At 59.6% G+C, this 21,702-nt stretch overlaps 2 protein-coding genes across 3 annotated transcripts in view; one reads left to right on the forward strand and one right to left on the reverse strand.

The window, feature by feature from the left end:
- The first annotated feature begins 5,944 nt into the window (after positions 1–5,944).
- On the forward strand, positions 5,945–16,448 carry ENGASE (endo-beta-N-acetylglucosaminidase). 2 transcript variants are annotated; one of them, XM_053911845.1, is made up of 14 exons: positions 5,945–6,165; positions 7,743–7,810; positions 7,955–8,156; positions 9,047–9,195; positions 9,669–9,826; positions 10,335–10,483; positions 10,566–10,731; positions 11,442–11,545; positions 11,838–11,946; positions 12,148–12,338; positions 12,880–13,028; positions 13,478–13,586; positions 13,910–14,024; positions 14,174–16,448. In XM_053911845.1, the coding sequence occupies exons 1-14, from the start codon at positions 6,071–6,073 to the stop codon at positions 14,591–14,593; spliced, it is 2,184 nt and encodes a 727-aa protein (XP_053767820.1). In that variant the 5' UTR covers positions 5,945–6,070; the 3' UTR covers positions 14,594–16,448. The 2 variants fall into 2 exon arrangements, with proteins under 2 accessions (XP_053767820.1, XP_053767821.1); XM_053911846.1 differs by having other exon boundaries at positions 13,481–13,586.
- A 570-nt stretch (positions 16,449–17,018) lies between these two features.
- Positions 17,019–21,702, reverse strand: part of RBFOX3 (RNA binding fox-1 homolog 3) — a 93,010-nt gene continuing 88,326 nt past the window's right edge. The window contains exons 12-13 of the mRNA XM_045190335.3: positions 19,686–19,993; positions 17,019–18,397 (exon numbers count right to left, since the gene is read on the reverse strand). Coding sequence (XP_045046270.2) covers positions 19,949–19,993 — 45 coding nt within the window. The 3' untranslated portion in view covers positions 17,019–18,397; positions 19,686–19,948. The remainder of the gene's footprint in view (positions 18,398–19,685; positions 19,994–21,702) is intronic.

Below are 21,702 nucleotides of genomic sequence, written 5' to 3' on the forward strand. Positions count from 1 at the left end.
TGAAAGGCCCAGCACGGGAAATCCACAGAGACGGGAGGCCGATCAGTGGCCGCCCGGTGCTGGGTGTGGGGGGCGGGGGGCGAGGGGCAGTGGCTGCTGGGGGGCGTCCTTGCGGAGTGACCAAATGTTCCAAAAGGGTGCTGACATCTGCACCGCTCTGCGAACATATTAAATACGGAGTCGAGCACTCCAAATGGGTGAGTTGCGTTATATTTTAATTATATCTCGATAGAGCCATTACAGAAAGAAAGCAGAGAAGCAAGAGTACAGACTAAGGAGCAAAAATAGAAAGCATTTAGGAAAACAGTACATTTAAAACCCAATCTTGTAGTGATTGCATTAAATGTAAATGGATGGACCAATTGTTCCAATTAAAAGGCAAAGGTTGTTATACAAAATTTAAAAAACCCCCAACTATTTACAAGGCAGTAGCTAAACCATAGGAATATACAAAGATGGAAAGGAGGACAGTGGAAAGGGGTCCCTACCCTGCAATATTTACTGAGCTAATAGCGGACGAAGTGGATGTTAATGCAGACAGCGCTGGGAGCCACGGGCTGATGTCAGGACGGTTCCGAGTCGGGTCCCCGGGAAGACACGGGGCCGCAGGCGCCTCATAACCCAGCCGCAGGGTCTGTGAAGGCAAACGAGGGGCAATCAACAAACTGAACGCTCTCCCCCCCCACAACTGGTAGGCTGATCATATTTTCATCCATCGACACGTGCATAGAGCATTTGAACAAACCCATTTTAAAACACCTAACTTAACGGTCACACGCAGAACACTGACGGAAGATTCACAGTCTTCGGGCGAGTGTGGGCTCCTTCTTAAGAACCGATGATCTTTCAGCCATACAGGGAGTTTTACTTTCAAAGGGTGGAACGACACAGCGCTTATTCTCTGAGTACAATGCAATTATGCTAAAAACCAGTGACAAGAATTAAATTAAGGTTTGGAAGTTAAGAAATATACTCCTCAGTAACACAGGGATTAAAAAAATCAATCACAAGACACCCTGGTTGGTGTGGCTCAGTGGGTTGAGCTCTGGCCTGCAAACCCGAGCATCACAGTTCGATTCCCAGTCGGGGCCCATGCTGGGTGGCAGGCCAGGTCCCCAGTAGGGGGCGTGGGAGAGGCAACCACACATGGGTGTTTCTCTCCCTCTCTTTCTCCCTCCTTTCCCCTCTCTCTAAAAATAAATAAATAAAATCTTCTTTTTTTTTAAAGACAACTTACAGTATTAATTTAGGAGGAAAGGGAGGATCCAAATAGTCTTAAAAGTATAAAATAGAATCTGGCATTAACAAGCTTTCCGCAAAATAAACTTCCAGGCTCAGATTGTTTGATGAGTAAACTTTACCAACTATGTGTGGAAAACGTAACCCTGATCTTACACACACTCTTCCGGAAAAGAGAAAAAGGGAACATTTTCCAACTTGTTTTTGCCACAATCTCATCCGAAACCCGATGAGAAAATGGCAAAGAGGGAAACTGGAAGCCACCTCACTTGGGACACGGGGAAAAGCCCTGCACCCCACATGAGTGGCGACGGGAAGATCTTTCCAAAAGCCACGGAACGACCCGGGCCCTTGCGATGAAAACAAACGGGACCCTGACACTAGACACAGAAATGACCCCAGGTGAGCTGCAGATCGGAAGGCCAAGGGCACCAAAATTCCAACACATGCCAGAGGACGGAATACTCCATATTTCCCTGACTTCGGGGTAAGAAAAGACATTTTGAAAAAGATAGACAAATACTAACGCTGAGAAAAGGTTGATGAATTCGACTGCAGCCACATGGCGGACTGTTTCGGATGGGGTTGAGAGGAGCTAACAGAAATGACAGCCTTCGGGCTTAGTGGAAACAGAAGTGCCCCTTGTCGAAACCTGTGGGGCACAGTGGCTCATTCCCAGGGGGAGATGTAGCCCCTCCTCGGCCTTCGGAGCAACACGAGATGGGGTTAAACGTAAGAAAACCAAGCTGCCCGCTTTGGAGACCAGGAAAAGGACAGCAAAACACGGTACATCCAAAGAAAATAAGGGGAACGAAAATGAAAGCAACAGAACGGCCAGGAAACACAGAAAAACCAACAGAATCCAGTGCTGGTGTTTTGCAAAGATGAATAAGACAGACAGTCCTTCGCCAAAAAAGCACCAAGAAGGGAAGAAAGAAGACGCAAATAAACAAGTCGGAATTGCAGGGAGGCAAACCCACGAGATTAGAAAATATGATTAGACACAACCGAAGACCTCGACGAAAAGGACACTCCCCTAGGAAAACATTCATTAGCAACACTGGCCCAGGAAGAAGCGCAAAAATCTGGAGAGGTCGTGAACCGAAAAGGAAGATGAAATATTGAAGATCTACCCTCAAAAGGCCTCTGGAAGTTTTATAGGTAAAAACAACAACAAGAAAACAAAAAAAGAAAAGCAAAGACAACCGAACAATTCTTCGCTAGAAATACAGGCGAATACTGCATAACCTTAGAGCTGGCACAGCTCTCAGAAACAGGAGAGAACAGCGAAACCACAGAGAACGCGGCCCCTAAACTTGGCCACGCCAGCGTCTACACCACCTGGGCCGCACGGGGCCTCGGAGGAGTTCCCAGGTAAACAGCACACGTGTTTGCTTCACTTACAGAGGTAAGAGGCAAAATCCAGGACGTAATCCCACACACATCCGTAAGAAGCGACAACACAGGAGAACGAAGGCCCCGAGAGGGCTGTCACGGAAGAAATAAGCCATTCCCATGTGGCCGAACAACACGTTCAACAGCAGCGAGACATCGCCGCGCACCCAGCAGGTGGGGACAAGAGTGTGAAGTTTGGTAACGTCAGCGCGGGGGAGGGTTCGGGGTAACCGTACGGACCCCGAGCTGGGGAGCACATCTGGGGGGCCCCCTTGGTTGACAGTTAGTGACAATCGAAACTGAAAACGTGGGGGTGATTACTGTTAACCACTCTACTCCCGTTTCTCTCTGTGAAAGAGAACCACATATGTACCCAAGACGGTTCACACAAAGATGTCCATTTTAACATTTAAGAAACTAACGTTTGCTATTTAAATGTCCCCGATAGGTCGATGGGCAAGTGGACTGTGATGCGTTAAAGTGACAGGGCCTTAAATAACAGTAAAAATAAACAAATGATAGCCATATGCATCAGTGTGGCTTGACTTTTAAAAATATTGCTGGGCAAAAAGCAAGACACAGAATACTTTGAACAGTATGATACCTTCTCTTTTTAAAATAATTTTTTTAAAAGATTTTATTTATTTACTTTTTAGAGAGAGTCGAAAGGAGGGAGAAAGAGAGGGAGAGAAACATCAGCGTGCGAGAGATACATCGATTGGTTGCTTCTCGCACCCCCTCAACTGGGGAACTTGGGCTGCAACCCAGGCATGTGCCCGGACTGGGAATCGAACCTGTGACCTTTTGGTTTGGAGGCTGGGGCTCAGTCCATTGAGCCACACCAGCCAGGGTGATACTGTTTTTATAAACTCAAACAAGGTTGTGTATTTTCAGGTACATACATATGTGTAAAAGTATTTTAAAACACCTGGAGGGGCACAGGCCAAACTGCTGGTGTCGGGGATATTAACGGGTCTCTGGGGGTGGGGGGGAGGTGGGTAGAACACTAACCGTATCTGTGGTGCTTTAAATAATTAAAAGGAGGAAATGAGAGTTACGTTCGTGCAGTTAGTAATACAGGGACCCGGCAACGGCAGAAATTCTGGGTTTGCCATTTGTCATTGGTGGTTGGGCATTTATTGTGGAGGTTTGCCACTCGTCATGGAGGTCTCCACGTACGGTGGAAGCGCCGGTCTGCGGTCACAGGTGGAGGCGTGCAGGCAGGCCGTGGGAGGCCGCCACTGTGCAGGATGTCGGGCGGGCGCCAGGGCACGGCCTCACGTGGGTGTGAAGGGGCGTCTGCTGGAGCCCAAGGCCAGCACAGCAGTCTTTCCTTCATGAAGCCTTTGCTGAGCATTTAGGACGATTCTATAAAAGGAAGTGATACTTCAAAAGTCTTGGAAATGATTTCTGCTCACACATTTCTGGTCTGAGGCGTCTGTTTGAGGGAAGGAAAAGGGAGCTGTATTACAGGAGGAACGCACCAAGAGAGAGTACGCTACGAAGATTTTGCCAACAATGATAGCAGGCTATTGTTTTGAGAAGTTTTTCTAAACCCCTGTATTCCCTGTTGCAGCTAGATAAGTGCCCAGACAGTAGTGGCTTAAATCAGACTGAAGGCTAGTTTCCTTACGTTAGAGGCTGCACACACAGTCCAGGGCAGAGCAGGGGTCCGTGCTCTTGGGGACCCGGGCCTCTTCTCTCTTGTTGCAATGCCCTCCCCATGTAACTTCCACCTAATAGCCTCAGAGCCTCATATGGCTGCTGTGGTTCCCGCCATCACATCCTCACTCCCATCTGGCAGCCAGAAGGAAGCAGGGAACAAAAAGTGGAGGGCACGTCCTTCTGTTTTGCAGGACACCCAGACTCACTCATGTCACTTCCATTCTTGTCTGGCAAAGCAGAGCTGACTCCCACGTCAAGTCTCAGCTGTCAGGACTGCTGGGGACGTTGTTATCTGGGCAGCCAGCAGAGGCCACAGGGCCCAACTTCTCCCTGCCCGGAAAGGTATGCAGGGTGACCTATGTCTCCCTGCTCCCCTAGACCAGAGGCCAGCCTTCTGAGAGAAGCAAAGGACAGAGGCCCTGGCCTACTTTTTCCCTGCAGAGACCGAGCCTGCCCTGAGGGCCACTTAAGTCTAAGAACTACGTTTTTGTTCTGAGGATGAAATGTTTACTTATTTACTTTTACCTCTAAGCTGCCGGCGAGTGTTCCGTCCACCTGGTTGGATGCAGAGCAGATAGCGACTCCACATCTTCTGTGCCCCCCTGAGCACCACCAGTGTGGGCTCGGGGACCCAGGTCTTCACGATCTCTGCCCTCCCCGGGGTCACTGTCTCCTGCTCCTGCCTGACCAGTGCTCCTGGCAACGCGGCCAGGGCCCTACTCCACAGCCTTAGTCATCCTCCCCACCCTCAGGGTTTATGGAAGCTTGGGGCCTCGTAAGGTTCGGAGTCCAAAACGGCAGTAAAGACACCCACTCCACTCGGCCTGGGCGACAGCTGCAGGCCAGCCGGGACACTCCCAGGTGCACGGAGGGGCGCTGGGTGAGGCAAGACTGGGCTGGCCCACGCCTGGCTGCGTGGGGCCCAGCCTGAGTCCTCCCGGCTGCTTAGGCCACCTTCTATCACCTTCACTCTGTGCCCAAGATGCTGGACAGGTGCCATCTCTGAGACACCTCCAGGCCCGGGGTCCTTGGGGGGCCTGCAGAGCACAGGTTTGGGGGTGTAGAAAAATGTGCCTGCAGTGGAAAGCTATGTATGGTGGACTCACCACACACCCTTGCTGGTCTGTGTTCCGGCTGCGCAGTGTCGTTTTCAATGTGTGCAGACTGACCTGTCCAGAGGTCCAGGCACCTGTGGAAAAACGAGCTCTGCCTCTAGTTACGTAATTCTTTCAATACTTTTGATCTATAAATGGGTCACTTCATCAATGGTCTTTTGAACAGGTTAGGACATGGCTGGGTCCTTTGCTAATGAATAGGATAAAATCTTAAACACTTGTCCACTTGTGTACCTAAATGAAAACTATGATTTCACCTTTTTTGAGAATGGTCTGTGACTAGGGGTTGGAAGAACTGAGTTTTGATCTAAGTTCTAGGGCTTACTGACCTCGTGACCTTCGGGAGACTCTCATCTGAAAACGGAAGCTGGTGAGGGCGGGAGAGTTCGCAAAACAGGCTCAGTGTACGCTGGGCTCAAACCCCGCAGCTACGCCCCCGCTCCGCCCCCACTCCGCCCCCTCTACAAGGCCCCGCCCCTCCCCCTCTCCACGGCCCCGCCCCTCGGTACAAAGTCCGGGCCGCGCGAGGGCACCATCCACAGCTCCAGCTCCCGCACGCCAGGGCCCAGTTGGACTCCGGCACCGCGCCGTCTCATTGGCCGGCTGCAAAGCGGTCCCCGAGCCTGCGATTGGCCCACGGGCGGGCCGGCAGCGTCATGGAGGCGCCAGGGGCGCTGCGTGAGCCCCGGTCGCGGTCGCCCGCGATCAGCGAGGAGCTTCCGAAGCGGCGGCGGCGGCGGCGGCGGAGGAGGTGTGCGCGGGCGGGGCGGGCGAGCCTGGTGGCCCTGTTTTCCCGGAGCCCGGAGGGCGGGCAGGGTGGTATGGGTGCAGGACTGGGCCCCGGACCCCACACCACACTGCCTGTCCACGGCGGTTCCCGCCTCGGCAGCCAGCTCTCCCCGGGACACACCGCCCCGTGCAGCAGCAGGCGCCCACAGGGTCTCGGAACGCAGGCGCGACCCCCGAGGCAGCAGGACACTCCGCGGTCTCCTCTGTGCAATGACTTGTAAAGTCAGGCTCCCCAGCGGCGGGTCTAGGTAGAGAATCCTAGCGTGGCATTTCTAACCGGCGGTGGCCGGTGCCACTAAGATTGTTGACACAGTGTTGTGCACGCCAGGCTGGAAGAGGTGGTGCCGGCAGCGGGCACTGTGACCTGGATCTCTGGGGAGGAGGGAGATTTCAGTAGGTGGAGAAGGGAGACAGGGAGTTCCAGTTTGAGGGACCAGACAGGGCAAAGGCACAAAAACCTGAAAGGCGTGAAGGGGATGGATGTGCCCGTGTGGGCGGGGCTTCGTTCCCCGTTGGGGCGTTTGCTTACCTGGGCTGTAAGGCAGGTGAGCAAACGTGGCTGCCTTCTGGAAACGGCACCTGCAGCTTTGATTTTAAACCCCAGGGAGTGAGACGGCTGGGTGTTTTGGACGGGTCAGCGGTGGAAAGCCAGCGGTCACTGGCCGGTGGGCAGGAGGAGGGTGGCGCTCTGAGACTGGAAAGGGGGCAGTGTGGGCATTTCCGCTGGACTCTGCCTCGTCCCTTCCATCCTCTCCTGTATGCTGGGGTCCTCGATCCCCAGAAGGCCCAACTCAGTGGTCTGGCTCGGCAGACCCTGAAGAGGGAGCTTTGCCCACACAAACAGAAAGTGGAAGTGGGGTGTTGACAGATGATCCACTTCTGCTAATGGAGAGGTGGCCTCGGATGCCGGTGGGTTGGAGAATTACACCTCTGAAGCCCGGGGCCAGTGAATGGCAGCTTCTCACTGCTGCTTTAAAAATAATAACCATCACTTTGAAAAACGAAAGCGGTTTACTTTTTTATCCAGCTTTTCTGAACTTAATGTCCCAAAGGTGTTCTTTTTCCTAGAGCGACCCTCCACGACAGCCCCATGTTGCGCCCCTAACAGCCCCCCGCCCTCCCCGGGGAGCTAGGGTTCTGCAGAACACACTTAGAGAAGCGAGGACAGGGCGGGGAGCGTGTCCCCGCTCTCTTAGGCCCTTAAACTGCCTCGTTCTTTGCGTTGCCCTGCTCCTGGGCTGCCGCAGAGCCAGTGAGGTGTAGATCTGGTCTGCAGGGCCGTGTGTGCATGGCTGTTTCAGAGGCTTCGGTGTTCGTCCGCAGCCGTGTGACGGTCCAGGCAGAGGCCGAGACTGTCGCTCGCACAAGCGGCTGTATGTACGTGGCCTGATGCACATTTCCACGGTTTGCATTAAAAATGTAACCCAGGGAACATCTGTCTCCACATGTCTGGATGGGGCCTGCTCGGTTGGCTTCTACCTGTTCTTTCCCTTTACCCTTTTCTTTAGAAAAAAAATTTAAAACTCCCTCTTTGCTTAGAATCGAAGAGGATCAAGAGGAAGCCGTCTTCCGTGAAGCAGTCAGCTTCACCCCGGACCCTCTGCCGGGTAAGATGCCGAGGCGCTGGGCAACGTCCTGAGTTCACTCTGGGGGCTCCCTGGCTGCACTACCCACTTCCTGTCTCAAGTTCTTGGTTATGTTAGAGCGTCATTAATTGTCCCATACTTGTCACTGTTTCCTCTTCTGACCAGTTAGATACTATGACAAGGACACCACCACCCCCATCAGCTTTTACTTGTCCTCACTGGAGGAACTCTTGGCATGGACACCCAACTCGGAGGACGGCTTTAACATGGCCTTGGGGCCCGCCCAGTGTCGGCAGCCCCCCTTGAGCAGCCAGAGGCCCCGGACCTTGCTGTGCCACGACATGATGGGCGGGTACCTGGATGACAAGTGAGGACATGGGGCACATCACCTGCTTTTCTTTTGTGCTTGTTTTCCTTGGGTGGACAGGCCGGAGGGGAGGGAGGGTGCCACGTGGCCGAAAGGGCCCTGGGTGCCCTGGGTGGGGCGGGCGGGAGAGCAGCTCAGGCCTGGGTGCCTCATCTGGAAGATGGGGGGTTGTTGGGGGCAGCCACATCTCAGTCAGCTCCGGGACCCTCGGATTCCGCCTGTGCCTGAATCTGGCCGGTGGGTCAGGACCCAGAAGCAGGACCCAGAAACTCGGCTCTTCGATTTCTCGCTGCTGCTTCCTCACCAGAGCTCTGATTCCATCTCAGCCCCCTGGCTTTGGCCTTGGGTGCTTGGAGTTCTCACAAGCCCCTTCTTCCTTACCGGAGCTCTGATTCCATCTCGGCTTGCCCATCCCACTCCCCGGCCAGGGGCATTTCCCCCAGGGTTGCTGCCCTATCAGCTCACAGATCTCCCATGACCGGGAAACCCCCTTGGACACAGCTGTTGACAGGAAGGCTTGCGTCACAGGTGGCTGATGCGATCTCAGGGTCTTACATGCAGGGACGCTGTCCTTTAGGAGTTGCGCACTCAGAACAGAGGAACAGAGCGCAGCGCCTGGAGCCTTTCCAGGAACGCTGCTCCTCTTTCCTTCTGCTGGGTTCCTCTGGGCGCCGCGGCTCTGACGGTGGGCCTGCCGGGCTGGGTGGACACGTTTCCCTGGAGACCGATCCTCCCAGTGTCTGCGTGGTGCCTGGCGCATGCAGGCTCCTGGTCTGTGTGGACGGATGGGACCGGGAAGAGCCCTCGCTCAGGGTTGCCCTTTCCACCTGGAGGTCGCGGTGGCTTCGTGCTGCTTCACGGGCCCTGACTTGGCTCTGTGTCTCCCCCAGGTTCGTTCAGGGCTCGGCGGCCCCGAGCGCCTACGTCTTCTACCACTGGCAGTACATTGACATCTTCGTGTACTTCAGCCACCACATGGTCACCGTCCCCCCGGTGGGCTGGACCAACACCGCCCACAGGCACGGGGTCTGCGTGCTGGGTAAGAGCCAAGGGAGCGTCCCCGGCCCAGCCAGACTCCTGAGCGCATCCACCAGGTGACTCGGAGACGACAGGGCTGGGCTCTGCTTCTAGTGAGCTTTGCCTGAGAGCCACCTTGGAAGGTTAGGACAGGTGAAGGCAGACCTGTCCTGAGAAGGACAGTGGCTGTCTTCAGCTTCGTGGGCCATGGGTCCGTGGTGAGCTGCGGATGAGACTGCAGCCTCCATAGGCCACAGGCAAGCCGGTGGTGGCTGTGTTGATGGAAAGGGGTAGCGGCTGTCCCCTGGGTGCAGCCGAATTCCTCCAGCCTTCGCCTGCATCCGGCCCTCTGCTGGCCCAGGTGCTGCCCGAGGCTGGGCCCTGCCCCGGGGGTTCTGACTCACAGCCGGTCACAGGGGTGCTGCTGGCATGGGAGCCAGCGGCGCTGGTCAGAGGGCGAGCCCACGCAGGACCTCACTGCTGTCCCTCCCGCAGGCACTTTCATCACCGAGTGGAAGTCAGGAGGACAGCAGTGCGAAGCGTTCCTGGCGGGGGACGACCGAGCGTACCAGGCAGTGGCGGACCAGCTGGTTCTGATGGCCCAGTTTCTGCACTTCGATGGCTGGCTGGTCAACATTGAGAACTCTCTGAGTGTGAGCACACCCTTTCTCGTGGTGCTGGTCCCGCCCAGGCCCTGTCTCTGCTGGCTGTCCCTCCGTGTCCTCGTCTGCCTCGCCCACACCCAGGCCCACTTCCTGTGGCGGCAGCTGGGGCCGCCCCTCACTTCCCTGGGGGTGGGGCTGGCTCCCCGTCTGTCTGCTTCGCTCGGAGATGGAGCCTTCCCCAGCACTGTGTCCATAAACCTAGTGTGGCCGAGCTCCGCCTCTGGCTCCTTCCTCCTCCTCCGTCCTGCTTGGCTTGGGCTGCATGGGGGGCCTCCTCTCGCGACACCCTCTTTTCTTGTGGCGTTTGATCTTTTCCTGACCTCTATGTCTGTGCCCTTCCTGTTTCAGAAAGGGCATCTGGCTGGACCTTGCCTCAGTGGCTGTGGGGTCGAGGGGCTTCCAGGACCACGGCTGTTTGGGTGGGATCGGGTGTCTTGTCCGTCCTGCCAGGCACCCCTGGGCCTCACGAGGGTCCTGGCTCTGTCCCTGTCTGCAGCCAGCCGCCGTGGGGAACGTGCCCCGGTTTCTTCAGTACCTGACTACTCAGCTGCACCGGCAGGTCCCGGGCGGCCTGGTGGTCTGGTACGACAGCGTGGTGACCAGCGGGCAGCTCAAGTGGCAGGACGAGCTGAACGAAAACAACAGGTGAGCCCGCCGGGTGGGCAGCGCCGCCTCCACCTCTGCCCCGGCGGGGGGCCGGCCCTCATGCCGCCCTTGCTGCCTGCAGGGTCTTCTTCGACTCCTGTGACGGCATCTTCACCAACTACAACTGGGGGGAGGAGCACCTGGAGCGCATGCAGGGCCAGGCCGGGGAGCGCCTGGCCGACGTCTACGTGGGAGTGGACGTGTTTGCCCGGGGGAACGTCGTGGGGGGCCGGTTCGACACCAACAAGGTGGGCGGTGGCCTCCGCGCCTCCGGTGAGGCCCTGTTTGCTGTGGGCCTTGCGTTCCCATCACCTCGAGGGGAAGGCAGGCAGGAGATACTCTTCCCAGGGTGGGGAAACTGAGGCACCGAGCACCATCGGTGACCTGAGGCCAAGCTGTTCCCTAACGTCCTGACTTCCACGCATGTCTGCGGTCAGGCGGTACTTTCTATGGAGGTGCCAACACTTCCTTTCACCAGCAGCTCAGGCAAAGGGCTGAAGTGCAGGAGGCACCGGTGTAAAAACTAGGGAGGCTTTCTGGCAAGTGGAGTCACGTGGGCAGTGAAGAGACGGGGGTGGGGCCCCTGCTGTGGGGTATATGGGGAGTCAGCCTGTCTCCTGGGCTGCTGTGCCCCTTCCTGGATGCCACAGGGACATAGTCATAATGAATTGAGTGTAAGTGAATAAATTAATTCCATAACTGAAGTTTCTCTCCACCCCTCCACCTCCCCATGAGTCTGATAACATAATGGGAGGTGTAGTGAGAGAGACCGGTACCCCGTGAGCACCCCACCTGTGGACCTCCTGCTCCCTAGGCCAGTGTAGCACCCACTTCTGGTCGTCTGTGGCACTACAGGGGACAAACCAGAAAAGCTGAGTAGGGCTGGGAGGGAGAGGGCAGCTCCAGCCCCTCCTTGGCTTCCAGGCGCACCCAGCATCCCTGCCTGCTGTCTCCCCAGTCGCTGGAGTTGATCCGGAAGCATGGGTTCTCTGCGGCCCTGTTTGCGCCTGGCTGGGTGTATGAGTGTCTGGAGAAGGCAGAGTTCTTCCAGAACCAGGACCGGTGAGCCCTGCCCCGCCAGGGCGCTACGCGGGGGCTGACGGCAATGAGGGGTCTCAGGCGACTCCTCAGGCCTTGCTGTCCAGGGGTTGGGTGAGGCAGGAGCGGGGCTCCTCCACCTTGGCTGCTCCCGGGGGGAGGGTCCCCGAGACCCAACACTGCCCCATGTCCATGGCCCAGGGGATGCAGTCACTCTGGAAGAGGTGGGTGCAAGCCCCGTGTCTGGGGGTGAGCCCGGGGCCACAGGCGCCCCCAACCTAGACTTCAGCTGCAGCCTCCATGTGTTTCTCTGCAGGTTCTGGAGTTTGCTGGCCCCCTACCTGCCCACGCACAGCATCTGCTCCTTGCCCTTTGTCACTTCCTTCTGCCTGGGCATGGGGACTCGCAGAGTCCGCTATGGCCAGGTGCGTGGGTCCCCGTGCCGGATGACCGGAGCTGTGCGGCTCCTGACGGGGCCACGTGATGGTGAAGGGGCTGCCCTTTCTCCATGTCTTGGGGTGTCACCTGGGAGAGGTGGTAGGGCCTGGGTGTCTGTGAGGGGACGGTGGTGGCTCCGCTCCTCCTGTCCCGTCGTGCACACTTCCAACCCTGCTTTTGTCCTCCAGGAGGAGGCAGTGGGGCCCTGGTACCACCCCGGCGCCCAGGAAATCCAGCCCCTGTTTGGAGAGCACAGGCTGGAAGGGGACGGACGGGGCTGGGTGAAGACACATGTCTGCTTGGCCGATGCCTGGAATGGGGGCAGCTCCCTGCTCGTCCAGGGGGTGATCCCGCCCGAGTTCGGACACGTGGCTGTGAGGTAGGTAGTGAGCGAGGAGGAGGCGGGTGGGGGTCCTTGGCTCCTCCCACTGTCCGAGCCGACCCGCTTAACTGGGCAGAGGGGCGCAGAGGCCAGAGGAGGACAGAGCCGCTGCTTGATTTATTGTGGTAACAAGCATGTACACACTTTGCCACGTGAGCCGGTTTTGAGTGTACGGTACAGTAGTGTGAACCTTGCACGCTGGTGTGTAAACAGTTTCCGGCGCTCCGTCTCACAGAACTGTGACGGCCCTGTTGGAGACGACTCTTGGCGTCCACGTCCACTTTCCGTTCCTGCGGTTTGACAACTGTAGCTTCCTCGTGTGGGCAGGATTTCGGAATCGAGACTTTTTTGGCCACGAGGGGATCAAGCCTTGGGGGAAGGCCGTCCCCAGCTCCGGCAGGACCTGGGCGGGGCAGCCGCTGATGCCCACACGCCCTTTCCTGCAGGGAGAGCATGGCCATGCGGCCCGGAGCCCCCACCCCCCACTCGGGGTTTCTCAGCGGTTTCTCTGGCCTCATCACGGACCTTCCTCCTCCAGGTTATTTTCCCTGCAGGTCCCAGTGCCGCCCAAAATCTTCCTGTCCCTGGTGTATAAGCTAGAGGGGACCACCAAGGTCAGCGTCACTCTGGAGCTCACCACGGGGCATGTGGGCACCTGTGACATCAGCGGCATCTCCGTGTTGAATGGTGAGGGACGGGCTTGGCTCCCGCCTGCCTCCCAGGCCTCGCCCTTCTCGGGACACCTTGGGGCGGCGGCGTACACCCAGCCAGGGCCCAGGGTGTACGGGGCGCTGGTGCTGGCAGTGCCGGGCTGTCACTGAGGTCCAGCTCTCAGCCAAAACCTCTGGCCTGTGGCCCCCTTGGGGAGAGGGCCTCCTGCCGGCTGTGGCATTGACGGGTAGGCCATCCCCTGGGTCAGGGAGAGGCCAGGAGGCCAAGGCGGCGGCCATTCTTGGGTGTCCGTCTACGTTCTTGCTTGCCTCTTCTCCACCCGGGTCTCCTTCTCCTGAGGCCTCAGCCTGTACTGGCTGGTTGTAAGTGCCTGTGGCCACAGGGAGTCTTGCTGGCCCCCGGGCCCAGGACCCTGCTCTGCTGTGGGTGGTCCTCTCTCTCAAGTCCTGTGTCTCCTTCCCCAGCAGAAACAAGCTCTAGGCACAGTCCCCGACCCCTCCGGGTGCCCCCCACCAAGCTGGCCAGATGGATGGCCCGCTGTGGCCAGCAGCTCGCTGGGGGCTGGGTCCAGCGGTGAGTCCCTGTCCTTCCTATTGAGTCCCCCACAGGGACAGCCATAGTGTGGTGGGGACTTGCGGAGTGAGGGGTCCTCTGCTGAGAAACCCCAGAACTGGAGGGATGGCTGGGGCCTGGACTGGCCACCCGAGTTGTAGGCAGCCCCCAGAAGCAAGCTGAGCGCACCCCCTGGCAGCACACATGGTCGTGCCTCAGGTCCAGGGTCCCCACTGACCCCGGAGCCCACTTGGGAATGGGTCTGCCTTCCCACTGTGGCTCCGGGCCCCCGAACGCCCGGCTCAGAGCCAAGGCGGCCCCGTGACCGGCCTGTCTGCCTCCAGCTGCTACGAGCTGAGCCTGCGCGGCTGCGTCCTGAGGGACCTCTTCTTGAGTTTCGCCCGCCCTCCGGACAGCCAGGGTGAGGAGAGCTTTGTCTGCCGACTCGGAGAGATCCAGGTCAGACGCCCAGAGGACACCTCGTGGGGGCTCGGCTGGGGCGTCCATTCTGTCTCCTGTCGCTCAGGGAGGTGGGGTGGGGGTGCGCAGGGCGGTCCCTCCAACGCCTGTGGGCTCCCAGCCGTGCCGAGCCTTCTCTCTCCCGCCAGGTGGTGGATGATCACAGCCTGCTGAGCCCTCTGCCCCAGGTGCAGGGCGTCTCCGTGTCTCGGACCCGCTGGCAGCAGGCGGCCCCTGACGGGGCGGGCCCCCGGCCTGGGCTGCAGCTCAGCTGTACTCTGCACTGGTCCTACCCCCTGACCCACGCCCGATGCTTCCGGATCCACTGTTGCCGAGGGACAGGAGGTGACCCTTCCGGCAGGGAGCCGCTGGGACAAGAGAAGCCCACATTCCTGGGCCTGGCTTTTGCCAACCAGTACCGGGTCGTGGACCTGGCGGTGGCAGGGGCCGGGCCCAGCCAGGAGGGCCGAGTGGAGTTCCTAGTGGAGCCTGTCCCCAGGGAGGGGTTCCTGGTGCCCCAGGCCGAGTGGGGCAGGGCGGCAATGCTATACTCGGTGCCCAGCACGTGAGCGAACATTGAAGTTGGCCCCCTGCGTGGTGGAGGCTGCTTCCTCCCGGGGGCCCAGACTGCACAGACGGCGGCAGGAGGCCCCAGGTGCTGTGGCTTTTGGGGCAGGGGGCACTGGGAACAGGGCAGCCGAGGGGTCAGTTTGCTGGCTGGTGACCCCCTGAGGTGCATGGGCCCTCGTCTTTGTACAGTCCCTCTCTGTAGTACACAGTTCCCAGGGAAAATTGAAAGGGTTTGGGAAAGTGGAGTCTAGAAAATTCCATAAAGGGAATTTCCTAACAGGCTTATGCTGAGAATGGCGACCTTTCATTCCGCAGATGCAACAATTAGGAACCAGCTTAAAGGAGTGGGGAGGCTTCGGAGCAGGCCCCAGGGACATTTCTGAGGGTGCAGGCTGCCAGCAATGGCCTGGGTGGGGGGTGCTCCTTGGGGATGGTGCCCAGGGACCGGCCCACTTCCCCTTCACTGTGGGGTCCCAGGCCTGGGCTGGTGTGGAGGGGGCGGGGGGTGGGGCTACCATGGTCCAGACCGCCTTGCGCTGTGCTTTCCCCATTTATTGTCCCCCTGGGCCCGTGCCCTGATCTGTCTCTTTGGGTTAGTAGGAGTGGGTGAACCTGGTATGTGGGCCTGGGCCCAGCCTCCGAGGTGAGTGAGGGTCCAGGCTTGGGGAGCAGGAGGCCCAGTAAGGCCCAGGAGCAGCCCAGCCCGCAGCCTCCCTCTCCCACTCTGGCAGGGGGGGCCTCCTTGTGTGCCAGCAGCATCCTCTCCACGGCAGCCCCTCCCTCCTTTCTCTCTCCCAGCACCTTCCTCGCTCCCTCTGACTGCGGAGGGTGGCCGAGACTCCGCTCCGGGAGGAGTGGCGGTGAGCTGGGGATGGCTTCTCCAGCCCCACTGCCCCACTGGTGACAGCTGGGCCACTGTGGTGGCCCCCTGGGGCACCATCCCACTCAACCTGCCTCTCTCCAGTGCCTGAGTGGGGACAAAGGCCTTGTGTCCCTTGTTCTTGGGACCTTTCAGCCAGGACTCCCAGGCTAGTGATGAGGTTCCTTCCCCATCCCTATGGTCCTGGACCTCCGCTGCAAGACGGTGGGTGGTGCTAGGGGCCAGGACACTGTGCTCCCAGCTGCCATGGTCGAAGCCCCCAGTTAGCAGACTTGACTCTGTGCTGTAGTGAGGGGGAGAGGCCACCAGGTGGCAATGCAGTTGCTGCTCTGTCCATGGCTTTGGAACAAGTGCCGGGTAGGCTGGCAAAATCAGCCTTGGGGACCCACATGGAGGGGCTTCCACCTCTGCCTTCCCAGCTGCCCATGCTCCTCTTCCACAGCAGGACGCAGTGACCTCAGGTCTGTGTCTTTCCTAATCGGGAACGTTTACTTTTCACGCCCCACACGGGTGGCCTGGCCATCTGGGCAGTGGGCAGGGGAGCTCCAGCAGGACAGGAAGCTGCCGTGCCAGCCCCGCCGCGCTTCGAGCCTGTCTCGTTCTGACCCCCGGCAGCTCCTGGCCTTTGGCCCCGGACTGGGCGCCCAAAGTGGGCAACACAGCTGGAACTTACTTCACGAAGGCCCCTCCCCCTCTTTTTAAATTGCTGGTTTCCCCGGATATTTTATGCAGAGCAGGGAAAATTTATAGTGGCAATTATTTTCTCATAGTCTGGTGAGCAAGCAATTAGAAGGGGCTTGGCAGAGCATGGCACGGCAGAGCACAGCACCCTGCTCCCTGGGAGCGCGGTCCCCAGTCCCACTGCCAGTCAGGGCTCGTGTGCGGCAGAATTGATACGTCGGCATTTAAGCCCATGCCCCCCACCCCACTCCGTAGGTGTAATTGCTCTGAAATAAATTACCTGACCTTGTGAAAACGAAGAACTCGAGTCTCAGACGTGGCTGCGGCTTGCTCGGCGGGCATCGAGTCTGGCCCGTCCCAGTCCCCAAGCCCAAGGCTTTTAAGCTCTTAGTTTGCAATCTGCTGCTTCCCCTCCTGGTTCTCCCTCCTCTTCCGGGGCGGTGGGATGGTGGCCACGCTCCTCCACACCAGCCTTCCAGGAACGGGGCCTCCCAGCGGCTGGAGCAGAGGGCTCACCTTGGAGCCGCTGCTCGGACCGCAGCTTGGCGGTCACACCTGTGGAGCTGGTGCTGCGGGCTGGGTGGTACCCCTCACACACCAGCAGTGGCCCCCGTTGCCGCCCACTCCCAGGTCACCCGGTGCTGAAGCCAGACAGGGCTGCAGGAGCACGGGCCCTGCTCGGGCACTTGGGCCTGGCCCGGCACGGGTGGGAGAGGACAGCCTGGAGTGCTGGAATCTCTCCCAGACTTCCCTCGGGCCACCTGGGTCCAGCCCAGGCAGGCTCTCCCCTGGGACGCGCTGCCTGTCTCGCGGTGCCCTCCACCCTCTGTGCCCGGAGGCTGCCAAATCAGAGAGTTGTCCTGGTTTGAAGAAAGAAATCTTTATTAATAATCTTAATAATAATACTGTCGTTTTGAATGGTCACACCTGGGAAGCACACAGGATGGTAAGAAAGGAAGCCGGGGCCTGGCTGTAGTCCTGGGGGCCTGGGTGGGGCGGACGCGGCTGCTGTGAGAACAGGGCCCAGCGGCAGGGGCTCTGTACACCGGACGTAGAAAAGGAGACTCGCTCCAGGAGCTGATGCAGAGTACAAAGTGAGGTGTCGGCCTATCCTGCTTAGGTTTCATGAGACAGTTGCGGAGCCATGTTGGGAGCCTGGTTTTTCTGATATTTTTTTGCTGCTGTCCCGACTCCAGCTACCTGCCTGGCCAGGGGCTTTTCCCCGTGACCTGCCGGCCGCTGCCCCTTCCCCCAGGCTGCTCTGCTGTCCCCACCCTGGCCTGGCCTCCAGATCCCCGGGCTGTGACTCCCAACCCCGCAGGCCAGCGGGGTGATGGACTGTCCCCGACTCCCTCCCTTGCAGGACTGGGCTTTCTGCGGGGCAGTGGCAGGGAGGGCTCATCCCAGCAGGTCCCCTGAGGTCAGCTGTCCCTCCCACAGACCAGGCTCAGGGCATCCTCCAGAAAGGGAACCGGAAACAGCCAGCCAGGGAGCAAGTCCTCAGCCTCAAGTCCTTCACTGTCTCATGTTCTCAGGTCCAGGAGTCAGTCCTGGCTGGGTAGCCCGGGGGGCCCCTCACGTGGAGGGAGGGGTGCCCGGGGGCCCCATAGTTCTGGAACCACATCAGCCCTTGGTGTTGGGGTCGGACCCTGGGGCTGCTGGCTGCACAGTCTCAGTGGCCGGCAAAGCCTTCCCCAGGTGTGCAGGACACGGGCGTTGGAGGCATGGCATGAGGGGAGCTGGGGCCCAGAGAGCGCGGCACAGGGTGACTGGGCACAGCCGAAGCCAGAGCCCCAGGAATGAAAAGCTGCCCCCCTCCCCGTGCCCGCCCCGGCCCAGCTGCCCTCTCCACTGGCACAGTTGGCAACAAAGGTCAAGTCCTGCTGGCCCGCGCTTCCCTGCGAGGCCTGCAGCCCCTCCTCCGCGGGCCCCACACTGCCTTGGGAGTGGGGGCCGGGAAAGGAAGACTGAATAGAAAACGGAGGTCCCTCCCCTCTGGCTCGCCCCCTGCCCGCTTCAGGAGGGGCGCAGCGGCTCTCGGCCGGGCGGGCGTGCGTGCTCCTCACTGCGGTTCCCTGGGCACGTGAGACCTGGAGGCGGTGGATGCATCTTGGTTTGGTTGGTTTTTGTGTTGCTTGGATCTTAACATCTTTTTTTGTTTGGTTTTTTGTTTTGTGATTTTTTTGTTTGTTTTTTTGTTTTTGCCCTCCGTGGTCCGAGAAGGAGACGGCGGAAGCTCTCACTACAACAGAAAGAGAAAGGGCCGTGCAGTTTCACAGAAGCCACTGCAGGCTCGGGGGGCGGGGGCGAGGATGCACCCTGCAGTCCCAGCACCCCCGCACCGTCCCCCCGACCAGCTCTCAGGACCCATCATCTCGCGTGAGCTGCGGACAGAGGGGGACGTGTGTTCTCCAGGGCAGAAGGTGGCGGGAATAGAGGAGCCACAGGGAACCTGCTGAGGTGGGCAGGGCCCTGGCTGGCTCTGGCAGGTGGAGGGCGGAGGCTGGGACAGGGTGGAGTGAGGTGGCTGAGAAGGCGGTGCTCTGGGCAGTGGGCAGTGTGGGGCTGGCACCCTGGGCGGATCCACCCACCCCACCAGCAAGGAACCAACAACCCTGGCCGGCAGGCGCTCACACCTAGCTGGCCGTCAGCCCCCAGAAGCCCAGCTCGGGCACCTTTGGTAGCCCACTTGGGCTTCTTGGCCCATGCCACTGTTCCCTGTAACGAAGGTGCCGGTGGCCAGGGCCCGGTCTGCCTGGGCGGACCCCTCCAGAAGCTCCCTTGGCTGCAGCCCCCAGCCAGCACCTCCTCCCTGAGCCCATCCGCCCTGGAAGCGCATGAGTTCCTGGGGGCAGAGCTAAGCATGGTGCCCCCTAGACGAACAGGTGACACACGGCACTGTCCCGCCCTCCAGGTTGGGGGTGGGCCTCGCCTTGCTCCTGACCTGTTCTCTAGCCAGGCCTCCTCTCTCAGACAGACCCCAGCCCAAAGGCATTTCTGGACTCGGGAGGGGAAGGAGGTGTCGGAAGTGTGGAGGCTCCTGCACAAACACCTAGGCCAGGCCGGCCGGGACCCCGCCTCAGGGGATCTGGGCCCTGGGGCACTGCAGGGGACACAGATGTCAGGCACCGGGCCACCTAGCGGGGACATTTCTTCCTGCACTTGGGTTTCTTACAACAGAGGCTGGTGTGGCTCCTGCAGACCCACAGGAAATGTCAGTAACATTTAATCAGCAGCGTTAGTTTCAGCTGGATGGGAAAACGGCGTGGACGCCACCGCTGTGACTAGCTGTGTGACGGGAGCCCTGTGGAGGCTGTGACCCCCCCCCCCCGACTGCGGAGGGTGGGAGACTCTGGCTCCCAGCACCCCGGGGAGGCTGGCCGGGATGGCTTCCCAGACCGGGCTTCTCCTGTGGCTCTGCTGACCCCAGGGACAGCGAGCGGGCCACCCTCGTGGGTGGGGCTCTATCGCTAGCTCTCGGGGAGGGTCCTCTGCCCAGCCTAGCCCCTGCCCCTAGGTGCATACCATACCTGAGATGGCTTAGGGGGTGGGGCGGGCACAACGTCAACAAAGCCAAAATGGGGACCGAGGTCTCAGACACACGGGGGTAACCAGGGTCAGAGACACACGCGCCATCGCAGGGGGCCCAGCTGGCTGGAGGTAAAGCCTATGGACTTTAGCGTCGCCGAGGTCAGCGGCGCCCTGTCCTCCTGGCGGCTGTGCCTGGCTTTGGGCTGCTGGGTTTGGTGTGTGCTAGACAGTCTGTGAATGCTGTTAGGGGCCGGGCCTCTTGCTAGTAGGGGGTGAAGCGGCTGTACCCTCCTCGGCAGAGGCTAGCCTGCAACATCAAAGATGAAAAACAGCCAATCAGTAGCGCCTTTGGGTAGGGGGGAAAAAGCAAAAAAGAAAAAAAAATAAGGAAAACCAAAAAGAGAAACAGCTAACTCCCGTTGTTCTCTCTGCCCCACTCAGAGTTGGCCCGGGGAGAAAGGGTGTGGTGGGTGTGCCCACAGGAGGGGCTCTGGGCCTATTTCTGAGGTCCTGGTGGGCTTGGGCTGAGTGCTGGGGTCTGTGGCCACCCTGCTTCTGGAAGACCCCGTGTCAGAGGTCTCCTGGGGCCTCTTGGCTCAGCCCTGGCCCCTCGCTGCCCCTTTCTTCATCCTCTGGGGAGGGGAGGGGTGAGTGAGAGACCCGCCTCCTCAGCGCCCCTGGGGCTGCTGTGGGGCAGGGCTGAGCGCCTCTGACCAGGGAGGCTCCCCTGGCCTTGCTCCATCAGGAGGGGCTGTGCCTGCCTGGCTCCGGGAGCTTTCTGTGGTCACCAGGTCCACTCCTCTGTCCCTCAGAGGGGACAGCTCTTGGGCATTCTTGCTCTCCCCCGGCCCTGGGTCAGGGAGGCCCCAGCAGGGACCTCCCATCCCACCCACCAGTTTTGCCAGAAAAGGCAAGAGAACGGCAAGCACCAGAGAAGAAAAGTTGGGTGGGGGGAATAGAAAATCTTAAAAATAATAGAGAAAACATACAAGGGAACCCTGTGTGCATTAAAGGCAGCCTTCAGCTAGCAGCTGCGTGGAGAGCGGAGCTGGTCCCGGGGCCAAGGGGCCCGTGAGCCGCAGCTTTGAGGCCTTCATCTGGGAGGGGTTGTGGGTCCCCGAGAGGCCTGCTCCCTGTGGCTACCTGTGGTTACCGTGGGCTGCTTGGGATGTCTGAGGCTTGTTAAAAATCAAAAAAGACGAAACAAAAATTAGGAGGGAGTAAGCAAAACCAAGGATATGGGGGGGGAAATCCATATTGACTCTGAACCTCCTCCCTGCTTACTCCCCCCCAAAACACCGTTTTCATCTTTGATGCTGGATGCCAAGCTGGCTAAAAACCGACGCGAACAGCCCCCTGGGGCGGGGGGCAGGGCGGGCACAGAAGCAGACTGCAGGGTCTGGAGTAGCGGGCAGCACACACACACACACACAGATGCGCCCGCACATCAGGGCGCCCCCACGGCTCCCCAAAGCCCCCCACGGAGGCTGGGAGAGCAGCCCCACTTCAGGAGCTGGAGCGTGGGTGACAGACAGCGGGCGGCCCTCCTTCCCCACCTCCTTTCGGGAAGAGGCACAGTCGAGGGCAACAGGACACAGAGGGACCACGGCACAGACCACACGAGGGGACGCGGGCCCTGCCTGCCTCAGGAACTCTGCCAGGACGGTTCCCTGGGTCTTCCCAGTGGGAAGGGAGGGCCTGGGCAGGCTGCAGGTGCCGGCTCGGAAAGCCGAGCCCTTCCAGGGTGCGGCCCGGAGGACCAGACAGCATCGCTGGGCAGCTGACCGTCCATCTGTCCAGGCAGACCTGCCTCCTTCTAACTCCACGAAGGCACACAGGGGCAAGTCCCCTCCCCCTCTTCCCCCCCCCAGCTCAAATCCAGGCCTTGGTCCCTCCAGCCATCAGGCCCGAGGCCCCAGTCTGAGGTCGGGGTGGTTCTCCCGAGGGCCTGCCTGCCCACCCCAGCCATAGCATGGCACCCTCCTCGTCCCGGCAGGGCCAAGGGCCAGGCCACCC

Source organism: Desmodus rotundus, chromosome 9, assembly GCF_022682495.2.
Source record: "Desmodus rotundus isolate HL8 chromosome 9, HLdesRot8A.1, whole genome shotgun sequence".
Classification (NCBI taxonomy): domain Eukaryota; kingdom Metazoa; phylum Chordata; class Mammalia; order Chiroptera; family Phyllostomidae; genus Desmodus; species Desmodus rotundus.

Excerpts from the sequence above, each read along its gene's own strand:
- ENGASE (XM_053911845.1), top strand. The coding sequence starts at position 6,071 with ATGGAGGCGCCAGGGGCGCTGCGTGAGCCCCGGTCGCGGTCGCCCGCG. Across the intron at positions 10,484-10,565 it reads GAGCTGAACGAAAACAACAG|GGTCTTCTTCGACTCCTGTG; the intron begins GTGAGCCCGCCG and ends TGCTGCCTGCAG. Across the intron at positions 13,587-13,909 it reads GCTGGGGGCTGGGTCCAGCG|CTGCTACGAGCTGAGCCTGC; the intron begins GTGAGTCCCTGT and ends GTCTGCCTCCAG.